At 36.0% G+C, this 15,144-nt stretch overlaps 1 protein-coding gene across 1 annotated transcript in view; it reads right to left on the bottom strand.

Annotated features, from left to right (window-relative positions):
* The window catches only part of LOC149535292 (uncharacterized), a 144,366-nt gene extending 131,611 nt beyond the window's left edge, over positions 1-12,755 (bottom strand). The window contains exon 1 of the mRNA XM_089807814.1: positions 12,194-12,755. Coding sequence (XP_089663940.1) covers positions 12,194-12,275 — 82 coding nt within the window. The 5' untranslated portion in view covers positions 12,276-12,755. The remainder of the gene's footprint in view (positions 1-12,193) is intronic.
* Between the last annotated feature and the right edge of the window lie 2,389 nt (positions 12,756-15,144).

The following is a 15,144-nucleotide window of genomic DNA, read 5'->3' as shown; positions in this document are numbered from 1 at the left end:
AAAAAGAGCAGAAAATTTTAAAAACTAAAACTTCTAACCTTAAAATGAACCTACATCACTTCTAGATGCTATTAATTTCATTTGCAAGTAAAAAAATGAGAAAGCAAGAGCTTTTCACGCTAAAATAGCATCCATTGAAGCAAAAACCAGCAAACATAGTTCATGCCTCTACTTTGTGGCTCCAACAATCATGTTTTTTGAGGGTTTGCAAACTAGACTAATGGAACTTTGCTAAAAGTGATAAACTTATGAAGAATAGCATGCGCCATGAAATCTTAGTGATAAGAGAGACCTTGTTTGGGCTTGTGGCCAAGGGCTCTACCCTCAATCCCATCCTACATCACAACACTGAGCATAAATTGGGCGCTATCGTTCAACCCTGTGAGAGCATTATCCATCGACTCCACTAAGGATTGCTACCCAAAAATCACAACTAAATTTTTTAAAAGGAAACTTAAAAACTCATTCCCATGTCTAATAAATGGTAACCTATTTTTATTCTCTTAAGTATTTCCCAATCAAATCCCAAGTAATTGACTTATGCTTCTACTTCCAATTTTCCATGTAAATCTATATGGCCTCAAAAACAATGCAAACTTGTCAATGATATGAGCTCAGGACCTCACATAGAGCTAGAGATGTTGGGTACAATGGTATGCTCCTCTCTAACATAGATAACGACTTCACATGATTTTAATTTTCAGGGCCATGGATATCATAATCCATGAGCTTTATGCACCTTAAACACTTGAGAACATTTATAGATAAAAAAATGTTGTTTCCTTCAACTCAAATGCACTTATGCACTCATTTGATCATTGCGTACTTGTGACTATTGTCAAAGCAGCTTCCAATTGATAAGTTTATTAGGTCTTTTGAAATCAATTTATCGAAGGATGCATTGTAAATCTTTAAATCCTTTAGAAACTATATTTCATGGTTTTTCAATTTGTGAAGTCTAGGTGTTGAATCTAAGTCCATGTCAAAAATCAAATTGTTGAATCCAAATCTTATAGCTATGCACCTCCAGAACACAATGTTGCATGAGCTTTACAAAAACTTCTCAAAATGTAGATTTCACCAACATATTTGCCTTGCACAAGCAAAATGTTTGTCTCCACAAAATCAACACCTACTGGAGAAAGATTTTCCTAGTCAAAGAAGTGGCAGTTGGACAAGTCAAACACTATGATGAACACATGAACTAGTGGTTGGTTGAGGCAATCAAGTGCCTTATTGTCTTTCATCATTTTGTCTAGAACACTAGATAGAATTACTATAAACATGTCTTCCACTTCATGTGGTGTGTACCCTCTAGCTTCCCTTTGTATGTAACAACTAAAGTGGCTTATTATTAGAGTGAATGACACCCTCCTTACTCAAGATGTATGTGTGTCATTGCTCAATATCTTGAACAATGGTGTATAATTCGTTTTCATAGATGGAGAGGTGTTGACCTGTGTCACTAAAAGTTTCCAAAATATGTTTGATCAAGTGCCCGTGCTATGTGAGTATTGCACTAAGTGCATAGTTAAATGCAATGGTCTAGACTTCAGAGCAGTGCCCAATGTCAAGCCAATCTCAAACCATCTTGGCCTTTTTCTTGTCTACATGGATACCAAAGTGGTCAATGAATAGCATAGGTATCAAATCAGAATGTGAAAAGTGCACTTGTTGAGATTGGTTTGCAAATTGTACTGGATAGAGTAACCAGTATGTACAAGACATGCTCCACATATTCCTCCTAGGTCGCCCTAAAGATAAGGATGTCTACATAGACGATGTAAAAGGAGCTAATAAAAATGTCATGGGATTTCATTCATCAATTATATGACTTTTGTCAGCACATCGGTCGAGCCAAAAGGTAAAATCTTCCATTCATGCAATTCATCTTAAGACTTGAAAGTTGTTTTCCAAATATCTTCAGTTTGAACTCATGTCTAATGATATCACGATTTGAGCTCAATCTTGGTAAACTATTGTACACCATGGACTTAGTCTAATAAGTCATCAATGTACAATAGATAATATCTATTTTTCGTCATTATCTTGTCAAGCCCATAAAAATCAATGCAAAGATGGCATGTGCCATCTTCCTTTGGCATGAAAACTATTAGGCTCTCGCAAGTGGAAGAGCTTAGCCAAATCTTCCCTTGAGCAATCATGTCACACCCCTTTTTAGAACTACTATATTTCTCGTCACGTATTGTTTTGTGTCCTAGATGATTTTGTCTTTACATTTAACATGTGTTTTGTAGATGTACCCTAAGTGGTTTGCAATTATTTAAACAATGGTTCTTATGCCCTACATGGTTTTGGTTTTACATTATATGGTGGTTTTACAAGTGTGCCCTAAATGGTTTTATTTGGATATGTTGTAACTTGAAAACCATTCTTTTTAAGTAGAAGTAAATTTTGATATCTGTCGAAGTTATTGGTCTAACTACTTGCTCTGGAATTGGACGCAGGAGTATCGAGGCCAATAATGAAAGGGAAAAGGTATCACCGGGAAAGGGGGATGCTAAATGGTTGTGTCCGAAGACAAATCTAAGGGTGGCAAGATTTGACATCATGGTATTAGTGCACAAAGGTGGCCAAGGTCATTAGGTTCTAAGATCGATGCATTATGTCTTCCTCTTCCTAGGCGAACTTGGAACTCTTTTATCGAAACCTTTTATTCTTCTATCACTCTTCTCGCCTTTAAGTTTGAGGAATTACTCATGATATTATATTTCATAAGAGAGAAATTTTCTATCCACTTTTTGCACCTTTCTTAGGCCACGTTTTATTTTAATTGTTAAAACAAAATCAGAATTTAAAACAAAAATGAATTAATAAAATTGATAATATTAATTTCTTATCAATGCTTAAAGTATGATCCCTTAATATATAATTTCTCTTTTATTGCATGTCTATAGAACTTAGATTTCCTTCCCATTCTTGAATGCATCATTTAAAACCTTTCTTTGGCAAGGAGGACAATGGTTTTAGGATAAAATTCATTTAATTTTTAATTGTTTTGGAGATGGGATGTTTTTGTGGTGTTGGGGAAAGAATGTGAATATAGTGGGAAGAGCACGATGGAGAGGTGGCAAAATCACCAAGGCCACCTCATAAACAGTGTCTTGCCAGCAGTAAGCATTTTAGTATTGGAAGTTGTGTTTCTTTTTAAAACCAATAAACAAAACCTTCATCGTGACCAGTTGATACTTAAGAATAACGTGCATGCTTAACCTTGTCAAATGTTCCAAGTATCATGGGCCTGCTGTAATTTATTGACACAAAGAAGTTGGTACTAATTCCTCTTCTACAATCAGTTATATTTACTACTAGGTGCATTTGTAAGAATTTTGCAGTTTATTTCTCTGTGAATAGAAGGTTTAAATAGAAAGTTCATGAGACTTTGATTTATAGCAGACCAGAAAGATAAGAAAAGATAAATTAAAGCTGGAAGAGTTGCTGTTCCAGTGTTGACCTGCTTCCTTATCAGTAGTACACAGGTCTAAAATTTGAGAGAGACAAGATAGGGTCAAGTACAATGGAAAACAAATACCCGTTACTGTTACTGGTATTGGAAAGTGAATAGAAATTTAGTTTCAGCTAAACGATTTCTGAGTCCTGTCTAATCATACATGGGTAAAGACCTGAAATAATTACTATCCTAAACTGTAACCCCAAACAGCAGTAAAGCCATTCTGAGCTTTCTTTAACATATGTGTTAAATTCTCTTTAATTAAACAAGTTCAAGGATTTATTCTTGGGGCTGAATATAAACATATGTAAGTTCCCTTAAGTTGTCCAAAAAAAACAAAAAGAAAACAAGATGGACAATCTCAAAGTTTAAACATCCTAGGGAGAGGAGGAAGTTACATGTTCCTCAGAACTAATAGGAATATCTTGATAGCCATTTCTTCATCAGCAGCAGCTGAAAACTCTAATCTTGTTTTTATCCTGAAATACCCAGGGCCTTAGACTCGAGACCCAAACAGGGTGAACTAGGAAAAGCCTTGTGCAAGTGGGAAGGGTGAATTGCTGACACAATCTAAGTTGAATCCTTGGCCAAGGTGTACAATTAGGTGATAGTCAGGTTAAGAACACCAGAAACAAGTGGAAATCAGGTGTCAAACTAAGATAGCAGTAGCTATAGGGTACGCCTGACTGAATTGTAGGTATTCTTACACCAGATCACAGATAATTGACACAACCGTTCACCATCCCTTGCGGAGGCCAGGGTCTACTTCAAGAGATGAAGTGGGAAAGGGGGTGATGGAGCCCAAAAATTTTGCCTCCATTTGTGAGATTATGTTGGAGATTCCTAATGGACTGGGTCCTTTTTTATGTCTTGATGAAGCAACAGTGTGCAAAGAAAATACGTTATTAGTATTTAGCCACCTAATATGAACAACATCTCTATACACGGAAAAGGCAGCAGGGACATTTATTTGACTATCTTGAAAGTCTCGAGCAGTTTCTGATTGTTGATATATTCGATGATTCTTCCAGTAGCAAAATATTCAATGATTTTTATTTAGCAGCATTGTGGAAGGTCAGAATTTGCCTAATGTGATAAACCAGAATTATAAAAATCTGCAGATGCCTTTTGAGGTCAAAGGAAAACCTATGAAAGAATAGGAATGACCAGAATAATGAGAATATCCAAGACAGCAGCAAGATGCACAGCAGGCATTTGTAACAGTCAATTCATTTGCATTCTGGTAGAGAGTTTTTTGCTGATGGGGATATAATCTACAGAGACTTTGAACTTGTATAATACAAGTAAGTTTACATGCACACAGCCTGGTATATATGAGTGTATAATTACACAGAGTGCACTTTAGAGATGTTGAGAGTTATCCTGTACTCATGCTAGACTCAATTTTTTCCGCCTGAAGAGATATCATTTGAACCTCTATCATTGCATATAGTAAATTGAAGAGAAATCATCGTAATATATGAATCTGGCAAAGCATTAGCATCCACAATAACAATAAGTCAGCATATCATCTTTGAGATTGTGATGAGTATTCATGGCAGAGGCTCTAGGATATCTTCTGTCCTATGATACACAATCTCATTATTCAGAGTATTATGAACTTTTTGGACTTCTGCCTTTCTTGGTATCTTGTTCACATGGTGACTCCAGTGATATAAACAGAGAAGGACTTTGCCCGATTTTGGAATGAGACAAGAATTATGCTCCAGCACACAACAATAAAGGATACGATTCTGTGGGCAACCCCGACAAAACAAAATGATATAGTGTCGTTGAAGCTCCAGTCTAAAGTGAGGCTCTTCACAGGCAACAGGAGAAATTTGGAAAATATAATCGTGTGACTGAATTCATGGCTCAACCTCCATGAGCACATCAATGCTCGAGAGCATAGCCGAGAAATCACCAACACCCGCACCATTCCAGTCAAATGCTTTTGTTTGGGAACATTAGGGATTTTATATCACCTCTTTCCACTTACCGATTCTTTCATTTAATAATTCATATCTAACAATTCTTTGTCTTGTTGCCGGTATTAGGAATATGTGCGTTGAAGGAGGAGCTTGCATGAATTGAGAATATGGAGACTCAAAACATTTAAATGTTTGAAAGAACCTTGTAAAGCTGATCATTGAGGAGAGTGCATTTAGATTATCAAACTGCCGGTTATTTTTGATAAAATTATATTAAGGTTTTGTATTGGTTATTTGTCATGAAAAGATGCGGTGCTTGAAAAAGCAACCGACACCCTTCAGCCTCCTATAAATATAGATGTAAAATCAAACAACAATTCATATTCATATTTAAAATTTTACATATTCTATGCACACTTTGATATACTATATTCTTTCATTGGTAAGGAAATGAGCAATTGAACAAAGCTCGTGGATTTGAATTATTGGGTAAATTTTATGCGGTCCAAATAAATAAACTTGCAGTAGATGGATCATCCGTAAGGAGTGTCTCTATGTGCAATTTCTATTTCCGGCATAATCTGTAAGTGTATCTATTTTATTTATTTAATTAGAGTTTAAAATACTATTAAGTTGTGTCATTTATAAGTATTTTTTAAATTCTATAAATATTTTAATGTTTGGACAAGTGGACTGGGTCATTATTGCATTTTAAATTTGATAAACATAGATATTGTAAAATATTTAATTGTTTCCATATTTATGTCTAGTTTGTCTCCATATCACAAGAGTTAAAGTGCATCCTAGACTAGTTTAAAATTGCATTTATATAATTGATCCTTTGTCTGAATTGTTAAAATTGTTTATAGTTTAAATACATTGAACTTTATAAAGTTGTATGTGTCAACTTATAATATTGACTTTGATTGCCCATTTAATTAAGCACTGGTCTTTATATTACTCTTGATTCGTAGTCCATATACTGGCAACTATTTCATTTCTTTCCATTGAGGAATTAATATATTCATTTGTTGTGTTCATTCTTTATTTAAAACATTATCACATTCATACAATCATTTACTTTTGTTCTCAGTTCATAATTTGCAAGTTAAAAGCTTTCTATAATTCTTGCCATTTTGAAAGCTTTCATTACATTCGCATTCTAATCAATCATTCCAAAAGTGCAGGGGATTTGAATCGCATAGATCATTCCCATCAAGTTGGCCATTACCGGTTGGATATCCCAGCATCGAGCGGGCAAGGCTCGTCAAATTCCAATCTGCGGTTTTGGGAACCAACAGGGGGATCGAGTTACGATCCTTGGTTGGGTGGATAAATGCCCTAGTGATGCCTTTTCTTCTAGCTGCTAGCTGCAACAAGTTTTCAAGAGATATGCTACAAATCAAAGAAAGCTAGTAAGATCCTTTCCTTCATGTCTTGTGCAGTAATTCCTTTCAGTATTTCCAATTAAAATAAAATGCAAATCTTTGTGTACTTAGTCATAATGTACATTTCTTTTCTTTCAGTTCATATTGTAGTTTATTTTGAAAAGCAAAGTAGTTGAACTTATTAAATACTCGTTTGTTTCAAAAAAACAAAAATTATTCATTACCTATTTGAAATGTTTAGTTATAGCAGTAGATCTTTGTTACAGGATTTGTCTTATTACAGATCAACTCTTGGATTTGGCACTCACCTTCATCATTTTCAGAAATAGATAAGCAATATAGAGGACTCTTTGGTAGAGAAAGCATCGTATTCAAATCAAATCAATGTTGCACCACATAATGTGTAGGAAGACCTTGTGTTCTTAAAAGATGTCTTACTAGTGCTGCAATTCCCTGGTAACATTTTTCTATGATAATGTCAGTGTGATCATGTACGCTAATCTGTTTGGTTCATGGAATTAGACCGGAATTGGCATTTGCAAAAACTGGATTTGGAAAATTTTGCATTTTTGTCCAATTCAAAATGGAATTAGAATTGCAGAAATCTAATTTTACCTCAAAATCAGGTTATCAGACTTCCCGCTAGCTACCCGGAATTGAAAATCGTAATCTGGTTACACTTTTTTGAGGAGTGTAAAAAATGAAAAAATCACATTTATTGATTTTTCATGTCTGTTTGTGCGATTGTCCTTTTTTCCATCTCAAGGCCTCTTTAGGTATAATAGAAATAATCAGTCCAGAATGGCCTCTGGAGCTGATCGATTTAACTCTGGGAAAATATTCGGGACTGAAGAGTGCAATTGTATATGATTTCATCAATGTTGCCTTTGAAATGCAGGAAATCGTTGAAATTGAAGAGAACACGAGAAAAACAACTTTGAAAATAGCGATGGCGGCTGTAGATCATCAGATCTCTTTTTCTGTTTATTTCCTTTGTTGTTTACCTCCATTGTAGTCCAGCATAATATCTTAGAATCATAATCTCTCTTAATTGTTGTTTAGCTTGAGCTTTTTACTTATGTATTGCCTACCTCACTGACTACGCAAAGATTTATCTTTTTTCCAAGCTAATTTATGACTGTGTCCTCCCTTTGTTGTTGTCTGGGCCCTGCAGTCTGCCCAAAAGTTTAATTTGGCCAGTGTTTTGTTAAACATCTGCGGAGCCCTAGCAACGGTGAAATTCATTTTAGGGTATTTTCAATCCATTGGCCATGGCTCCAAAGTGCTGATCAATATATTTCATAATCTGGAACCTCGATATTTACAACACTTGAGAAATGTAACAATTAAGCCTGTTTGGGGAATCGACCCTGTTTTTCCTCCAAAAGGATCTGTTAAGGTCAACATGCAAGGGAAAATGGCAGACATTGGCGAGGGCAAGCTAGTTCAATGATTGGATTTGCAGGGCCTTCATTCTGTTGTGTATGGTTCAGTCCTGAGCCAAATTTATTTATGCCCCGATTCCAATTCCAATTAAAGGAATCAAATGCAGAAAATGTATCTTCCCACTCATCTTCCATATCAACCAAACAGTTCTACTAAAATTGCGAAAATCATTTTGAAGATTTGCAAATTCTTGATTTTTCAACAAACCAAACGAACCCTAATAATAGTACTCACATATTTGTCAAATTAGATGCATTTGGGTGGACCATGAAAAGCACAAACTTCTATGCATGGGCAAATGATATTGCACCATTTTGAAAAGATTAGAGCAAGTTCGGCATGTTATTTCATCTCGCGAAGATTGAAGTACTGATTGCCAACATGCAATATCCACCATTGTAAATCTGAGTCTTGACTAATAAATACCATCTTGTCGTGCACATATGATCTTCCGACCATAAACATTGCAAACTTCCTAAGGCAATATCACAAGTGAGTGTCCTACATGGGTTCAACTGCATACTTGAAAGTGCATTGTAGGCTCACCTCAATGTCCTTGTGTTGCTACAACCATCCCAAAGAGTGCGATTTGATGTGGATCAATGGAAAGAACCAAGTGACTACCTACATCATGGGAAATGATGTTCTTTCTATTGCCACTTGCAATGATGATGTAGATTGGTTATTGTTGAACCAACAATGTGGAAGAAATGCTCATGTTCCTCCAAAGTGTTAATGGTCATGGCATCGATATTAAGACACATGCCTCGTGATCAATCTCCTCCCCTTGCTTGAGACCTAACTGGCTTGAACAATTAGTGACTAATACATGCAGTTTCAACATCGCTAAGAAGTAAATGCAATCATGGTGGCAATACGTTTCCCCTTTTTGCAGCTTCTAATCCATATTCTTGTATTGTCCAGATGATGATGATATTATTGGTCTTTGTGTGGCTAGCCTAGAGCATTGTGGCTACTTTTGCATGAAACGCTTGCAGCCAATGTATTGTGTGAGTTTGCTTTTGCATGAGGAAACTTTTGCTTATGTCTGACCTTGGCTCAACTCTTGAATGCATTGCAGAATGTTTGACCCAAAGTGCATAAAGTCAAGAGCTGCATTTTAGTGTGAATATAAGGTGACAATCAACTAATGTACTTTAGCACTTTCTTTTGCTTTCGAATGTTCTCATGAAAGCACATAGAGGTCACAGTACTCAATGGTGCAGTCTTCTAGCGATTGCTCCTTAAATTGGCACAACCACTAGAACTTCATAAGCTCATCCTTATAATGTCTAAGTGGGTAGAATTCCTCCTATAGAGAACTAGCAAAGTTGTTTTAAGCTTGAATAGGATGGCTGTCCCTACTGGGTTGTGTGATGAGTGTTTGCCACTGTTGGTACACTAAAGTGGACATTTTCAGCACTACAGATAAAATCTTTTCGATGTCAGTGAACTTGTTGACAAAGAAGTACACCTCAGATTTGTCGAATCCAAACATTCAACGTTGTGGCATCAAATTTACCTTTAAAATTAGAAGTATCATGATTTACTTGAACTATAAAAAGATTTTGAAATTGTGCAGAAACATGTTGCCCAAGTTATTGTGGTGTTGGTTGAAGTTGACACATGAATTTGCAGAATTGTCTAAAGAGTTCTTGGTGCTAGATTTCCAAGACGGAATGAATTGCTCTTTTAAATATCTACCAAAACCTTAGGTGTGCATTCACCACGTCCTCTGGAATCATTTTAGTTTGTTTTTAAAATTCATTTGAACTCTCAAAAGTTGAACTGAACATATAACCACACTTCTACTATTGTGCAATTAAAAACTTTTAATCTGATACCAATGATCTAGGCCCCAAGTAGTCTAGGGGAGCAATCCTATCTACTAGCTGATAATAAACAAGATCACAAAATATGCAAATGGAAAAATAGAACAGCAAACAAAATACACATTCAACACATGGAAGGCTTCTAGCAAATATGCCACTTCTATTCAAGAATGAATAGAGATATTTTGAAAGGAGTAAGATGTGAGTCTTCTACTTCCTCTCAAACTATACAACTTGTATTGTGTAGGTATTTATACATGAATTACAACTAGGCTGGAAACTGGGGACTGTGTCTATGTTAACATGTTTCCAATGCATATGTTCATATGAAATGTGTGAACAGGCCATTGCCAATTGGCAAACCCAAATGCTGTTGTCTCCTATGGCCCAAAATGCTACCATGTGTTGGGCACAAATGGTACCAAATGCCAAATATGAACAGGGTCATTTCCTGTGGTATGGAAGCTGATAAATGTTATGTGTCTATAAAGGGATTTCTTGTGGTGTAGATATCCCCACATGTTGCATGTGTACGGGCTGACTAAGCACGTCCATGGGTTGTGACAAATGATGTTGTCAGTGGTTGCATATATGCATGCGACCACTGTGCGCATACAGGTGTTAGACAATGCCCAGTCTGTGGATGAGACCAGCACAGGATGTTGTGCTGAAATCATAGACACATTTTCTTTTATTAGCCATAACCCCACCATCACCCCACAATCCCCAAAATCTGAAAAAAAAAAAATCCATCCCTGCACCTCCATACCAAAAACTACAGCACTCATACTGACATAATGGGATTGACTTGAGAAATATTTAGCAATTCTTTCCATTTACGGTAATCATTTGATACATCCTGTGACAAAAGGATTGTCATAGGACTCCAAAAATTGCATCACATAAGAGTGTAATACAACCCTTCTGAGGTTGTTTCTTCTATGCAACCTCTTTCAACCTTGTACCTTGTCCCATTTTCATTGCCATCATGTTTCCTCATTTTTTCTTTCCAGAATCATTGGTCTAAATTCCATCCTAAACTCCTTTCAAGCAAAAGAACCATGTGACTGTAGTTAACAGAAATATTTAAATTGAAAACTCAGAAGTTCAGAAAATAAATAAAACACAAACCAACAAAAGTGCATATTAAGCTCGAATGCAACTCTATTCTTTCTCTACATATCACGAGGAGGTATGAAGAATGGAGTTCAGTTCATAAAATTTACCATTCTAATTTAAGGATATGTCCACTGTTGCAAGGAATTTGTGATTGTGTACATTCTTTGCAAAACAAAAAAGGGAGGACCTTACCATTGATCAGGAAGCTATTAGCCCCCATTAATGGAAAGTAAATCAATAGAGGAGCTTTCTAAACTTTCACTGGACGTACTCTTCATTCAGCTCTTCACACAGATGAGCATTAGAGCTGGGCTTCCTTGGTGGCAAAGTTTTAAGCCGTGCTTTGATGTTCCTAATATAATTCAGACACACCATAGTTACGAGAAAGCATACAATATGGGTGTGGCAATAGACCATTTTGAAATAGCATAGGAGAGCATATGGATAAGGGTATGGCTATATTAAATTTAATTAGTTATCAGAAGCTGTAGGTGCAGTGACGTGTATGTCCAAGAAACACCCAGAGTTTCTGGTGATTACAGCAATTGGAGGCCATTCTGAAGCATACAAGCATCTGGATAAGGGTATGACAACATTACATAAACACACAAACAGCAGGAGATGTGGGCCCTGGCATGGGCATGTTCCTAAACTCAAGATCCAGGAACATGCCCGTGCCGGATCAAAGATGTTACTATGCTTATGTATATATACAAAATGGAACCATTATTGCCTTGCCGTTAGCGTGCACACTACTTTTTTATTCTGATTTTGTGTAATCAAAAGAGAATTAAACTGCCACAGATGCTGCATTCATAGAAATAATCAAGAATCAAAAGTTTGCTTTCCTCTGCCCACCAGCATTGCTACATTTGAACACTTTAAATCACACAATTCCTGAAAACTAACAATTACAGAAAAAAAACAATCCCCCTCCACGCCTCCGTCCCCCACAAAAAAAAGAGAAGAGTGAAAAACAGCTCTATAATATCAAAGATTTCATACCCGAGTGGCAGCCGGCACCTTTGCCTTCCAATTCCTGGGAAATCTGCCTCGCTGTCTCAAACGACGCCCGCTCTGCCGCCATCACCGATCTCCCTCTCACTTGAACTTCATAACGCCGTACAAAGATCGAATGAATTTTAACCAGAATAACGATATCCACCCCAATTTAGAGCATCCTCTAGCAGGATTTCTTTTCTCGTACCAAATCCTCGGAATCACAAACACATAATCCAGATAAATGTAGCATAAATAAGACAAAAATGAATCCAAAACCAAAGATTATACACCAAGAAATATCATGCCGGCCGCGTGACGACACTAATAAGCTGCTGATGACAAATCTTTAGCAAGGTCTTCAAAAACTTATATTGCAGTATGTTTACAGAGCAAAAAGGCGAAAGTATGAGCATTTCCGAGGCTCTGCCGTATATACCACAGCCAAATCAGCGCGGCACTCCATCGCCGATGTAGCAGAGGAATCCATGAGAACAAATTTTCAAGGAATTTTTAGAATCCATGGAAATTACACGGGCGAAAAGCAGAGCAGATGGTCTCGTTTGTCAGAACTTTTTTTAATTTTTGCAGGCTAACAAACTTTCCTCTTGTGTGTCGTGACGTGGGTATGGAGACGTACGGTGTACACGTAAAAAGTCTATAGGATTTACTGGATTGTTGCATAAAGGCGAGGCACCCGACACTGGACTCCCCCACTTTCCTTTTCAAAATCAGACCAATTCAAGGATAATTAGTTTCTGCCGGCATGCACACTCTATTGCAATCGTCCTTCCCTCTCATGTTCGAGATTTTACATGAATTTCTATTTGCAATCGTCCTTCCCTATGTTGTTTTAGATGGGAATATGGTTTTTAGGATGAAATTGAGTATAGTCAAGAGTCAAAGATTTGAGGGTATTTTTTTCAGTCAAATTTCATTCCAAATGTATGTAATGATGAATGAGTTGCTTTTCAGCATTAGAAATTATAAAATCATAATGGTGCTGGATAAGATTGAGGAGTATTCTTTCAATCAAATTTATACGAGATGTATGTAAGGTTGAATAAGTAGTAAAATAGCAGTGGTTGTTGATAGTTTATTTGATAAATTGTACGAGATCTAGGTAATAGTGAGGTAATAGTGATGTCTTATTGAAGACTAGACATATTTTGTTCATTATATAGCATCTCTTAGTGGAAGGTTTATGAGGCCAACAAAATGTACCCATCACTCATAAATTATAAATACATTTGTTTTGAAAGCTACTTACATGAGGTGCATTGTGTTGGTTGCATAACAACTTCATTTCTTAGTCTTACAAAAAAAAATTGAGTAGGTAGTGTTTGAACTACAAACTATGTGTCCCACCTTATTTAAAATAATAAAATAAAAGGAAGATATTATTCATGGTTGTGGTATTTGCAAGGAAATAAATTAACACATGCAAGTTGGTGTTGAATTACTTTTAGATCAAGTCGTGTTCTCATTCTTGTATTTTTTTCTTTCTCATTCAAAGCAATAGTGTGCTTGTGGTGTATAACAATATATTTAGGCGTTGTCCACCATTTTTTCTAATAACGACTTTAGTTGGGATAACTTTGCACACAACAGTAAGGCAATAAGTTTTTTCGTTCCTGTATTGAAATAAATCCAATCTGCATTGAAAAAAAAAATTGCTTTTGTTATGGTAGTCCCTTTAACTTTGTGGTAGACAAGAACCATAAATTTGTTGAGATATTGGATCTACTTTTTATGTTATCTCACTTATGTGTTGGTGTTTGGATTACTTTGATGCTTTGCATGTGGAGAGAACCATAAATTTGGTGGACTATCGGGTCTACCATTTTTATTATCTCACTTGTGTATGGATGTTTTAGAGTCTTGGGATACTTTGCATGCGGAGAAGAGACAATGGACATTATTGCACTAAAATTGGGAAAGAATTTTAATATTAATCTTGTGCAATTGACTCTAGGTATCAATCTGTTCTTTACATTTTCCTTTTAGTATTAATCACAAGTACATGTTCAAATGCAGAAAATTTATTGGAAGTGGATATTTATTTCTCTTAAAGACCTCCTTATATCTTATTTACCACATCAGTTGCCTCCTTGGTATCTAATTGTGAAGAATTGTTTTGTCTCTACTAACTAACAATGTTTGTTGTGCTTTAGGTGTAGTGTTTTCTACTAATTTTTCACGCAATTTCTTGTGTTGGATTAATATGCAAAAAAATCTTGAGAGATGTGTTTTCATTGATGTCAACATATTTCTTTGTCTAAGACAGTGATGCAATGATGTTCAATGAGGTCATTTGATCAGTGTTGTCAATATGTTGAAGATCATAGTTTGTGGATTAAAGAGTGTGTAGAGGGTGTTTATAGTTGGTTCAGTTGAAGTTTCAAATGTTTCCATGAAGATGTAAGTGAGGTATGACTATCTATGTTGTGATTGGTTTCTTGATTATTCAATGGTGACAAAGTGACAATATTTTGATATGCATTGATCTACATTGTAATTTATGTCTGTGGATTTATGAAGAATGTTTTAGACATTCAAGTCTATCCTCAACTCAATTGGTTCATGCTTTGGAGGTCCATAGGTGATTTTTCAAGGTTTACAATCATTGTTGCTAGTGTTCTTATGGTTTGATATGAAGATGTTGGTGATTCCACTGATTTATGTTGATGTGGGTATTTCTATGGCTATTCATGATGTGTGTGGAAGTTTTTGGATCATGTTCCTTTTGTGTTGGTGGTCTACATTGATCATTACAAGCATAATTGATTATTTCAATCAATATGTTGTCATTCTTCATATTCTTGGTCAACCAAATGATTGTAGCATGTTGTAGATGCTCAAGGCATAATTCTTGGAGTTATTTCATGTTTGAGGGGAAAAAAATTGGTGTGTGTTATGTTGGGGCTAACATTTCTCGGGCCACATAAAATGGTGTA

This window comes from Cupressus sempervirens, chromosome 10, assembly GCF_028749045.1.
Source record: "Cupressus sempervirens isolate cs-2001-9-10 chromosome 10, ASM2874904v1, whole genome shotgun sequence".
NCBI lineage: Eukaryota > Viridiplantae > Streptophyta > Pinopsida > Cupressales > Cupressaceae > Cupressus > Cupressus sempervirens.
Note: the sequence above shows the minus strand (reverse complement) of the source record. Positions and strands in the feature narration are given on the sequence as shown.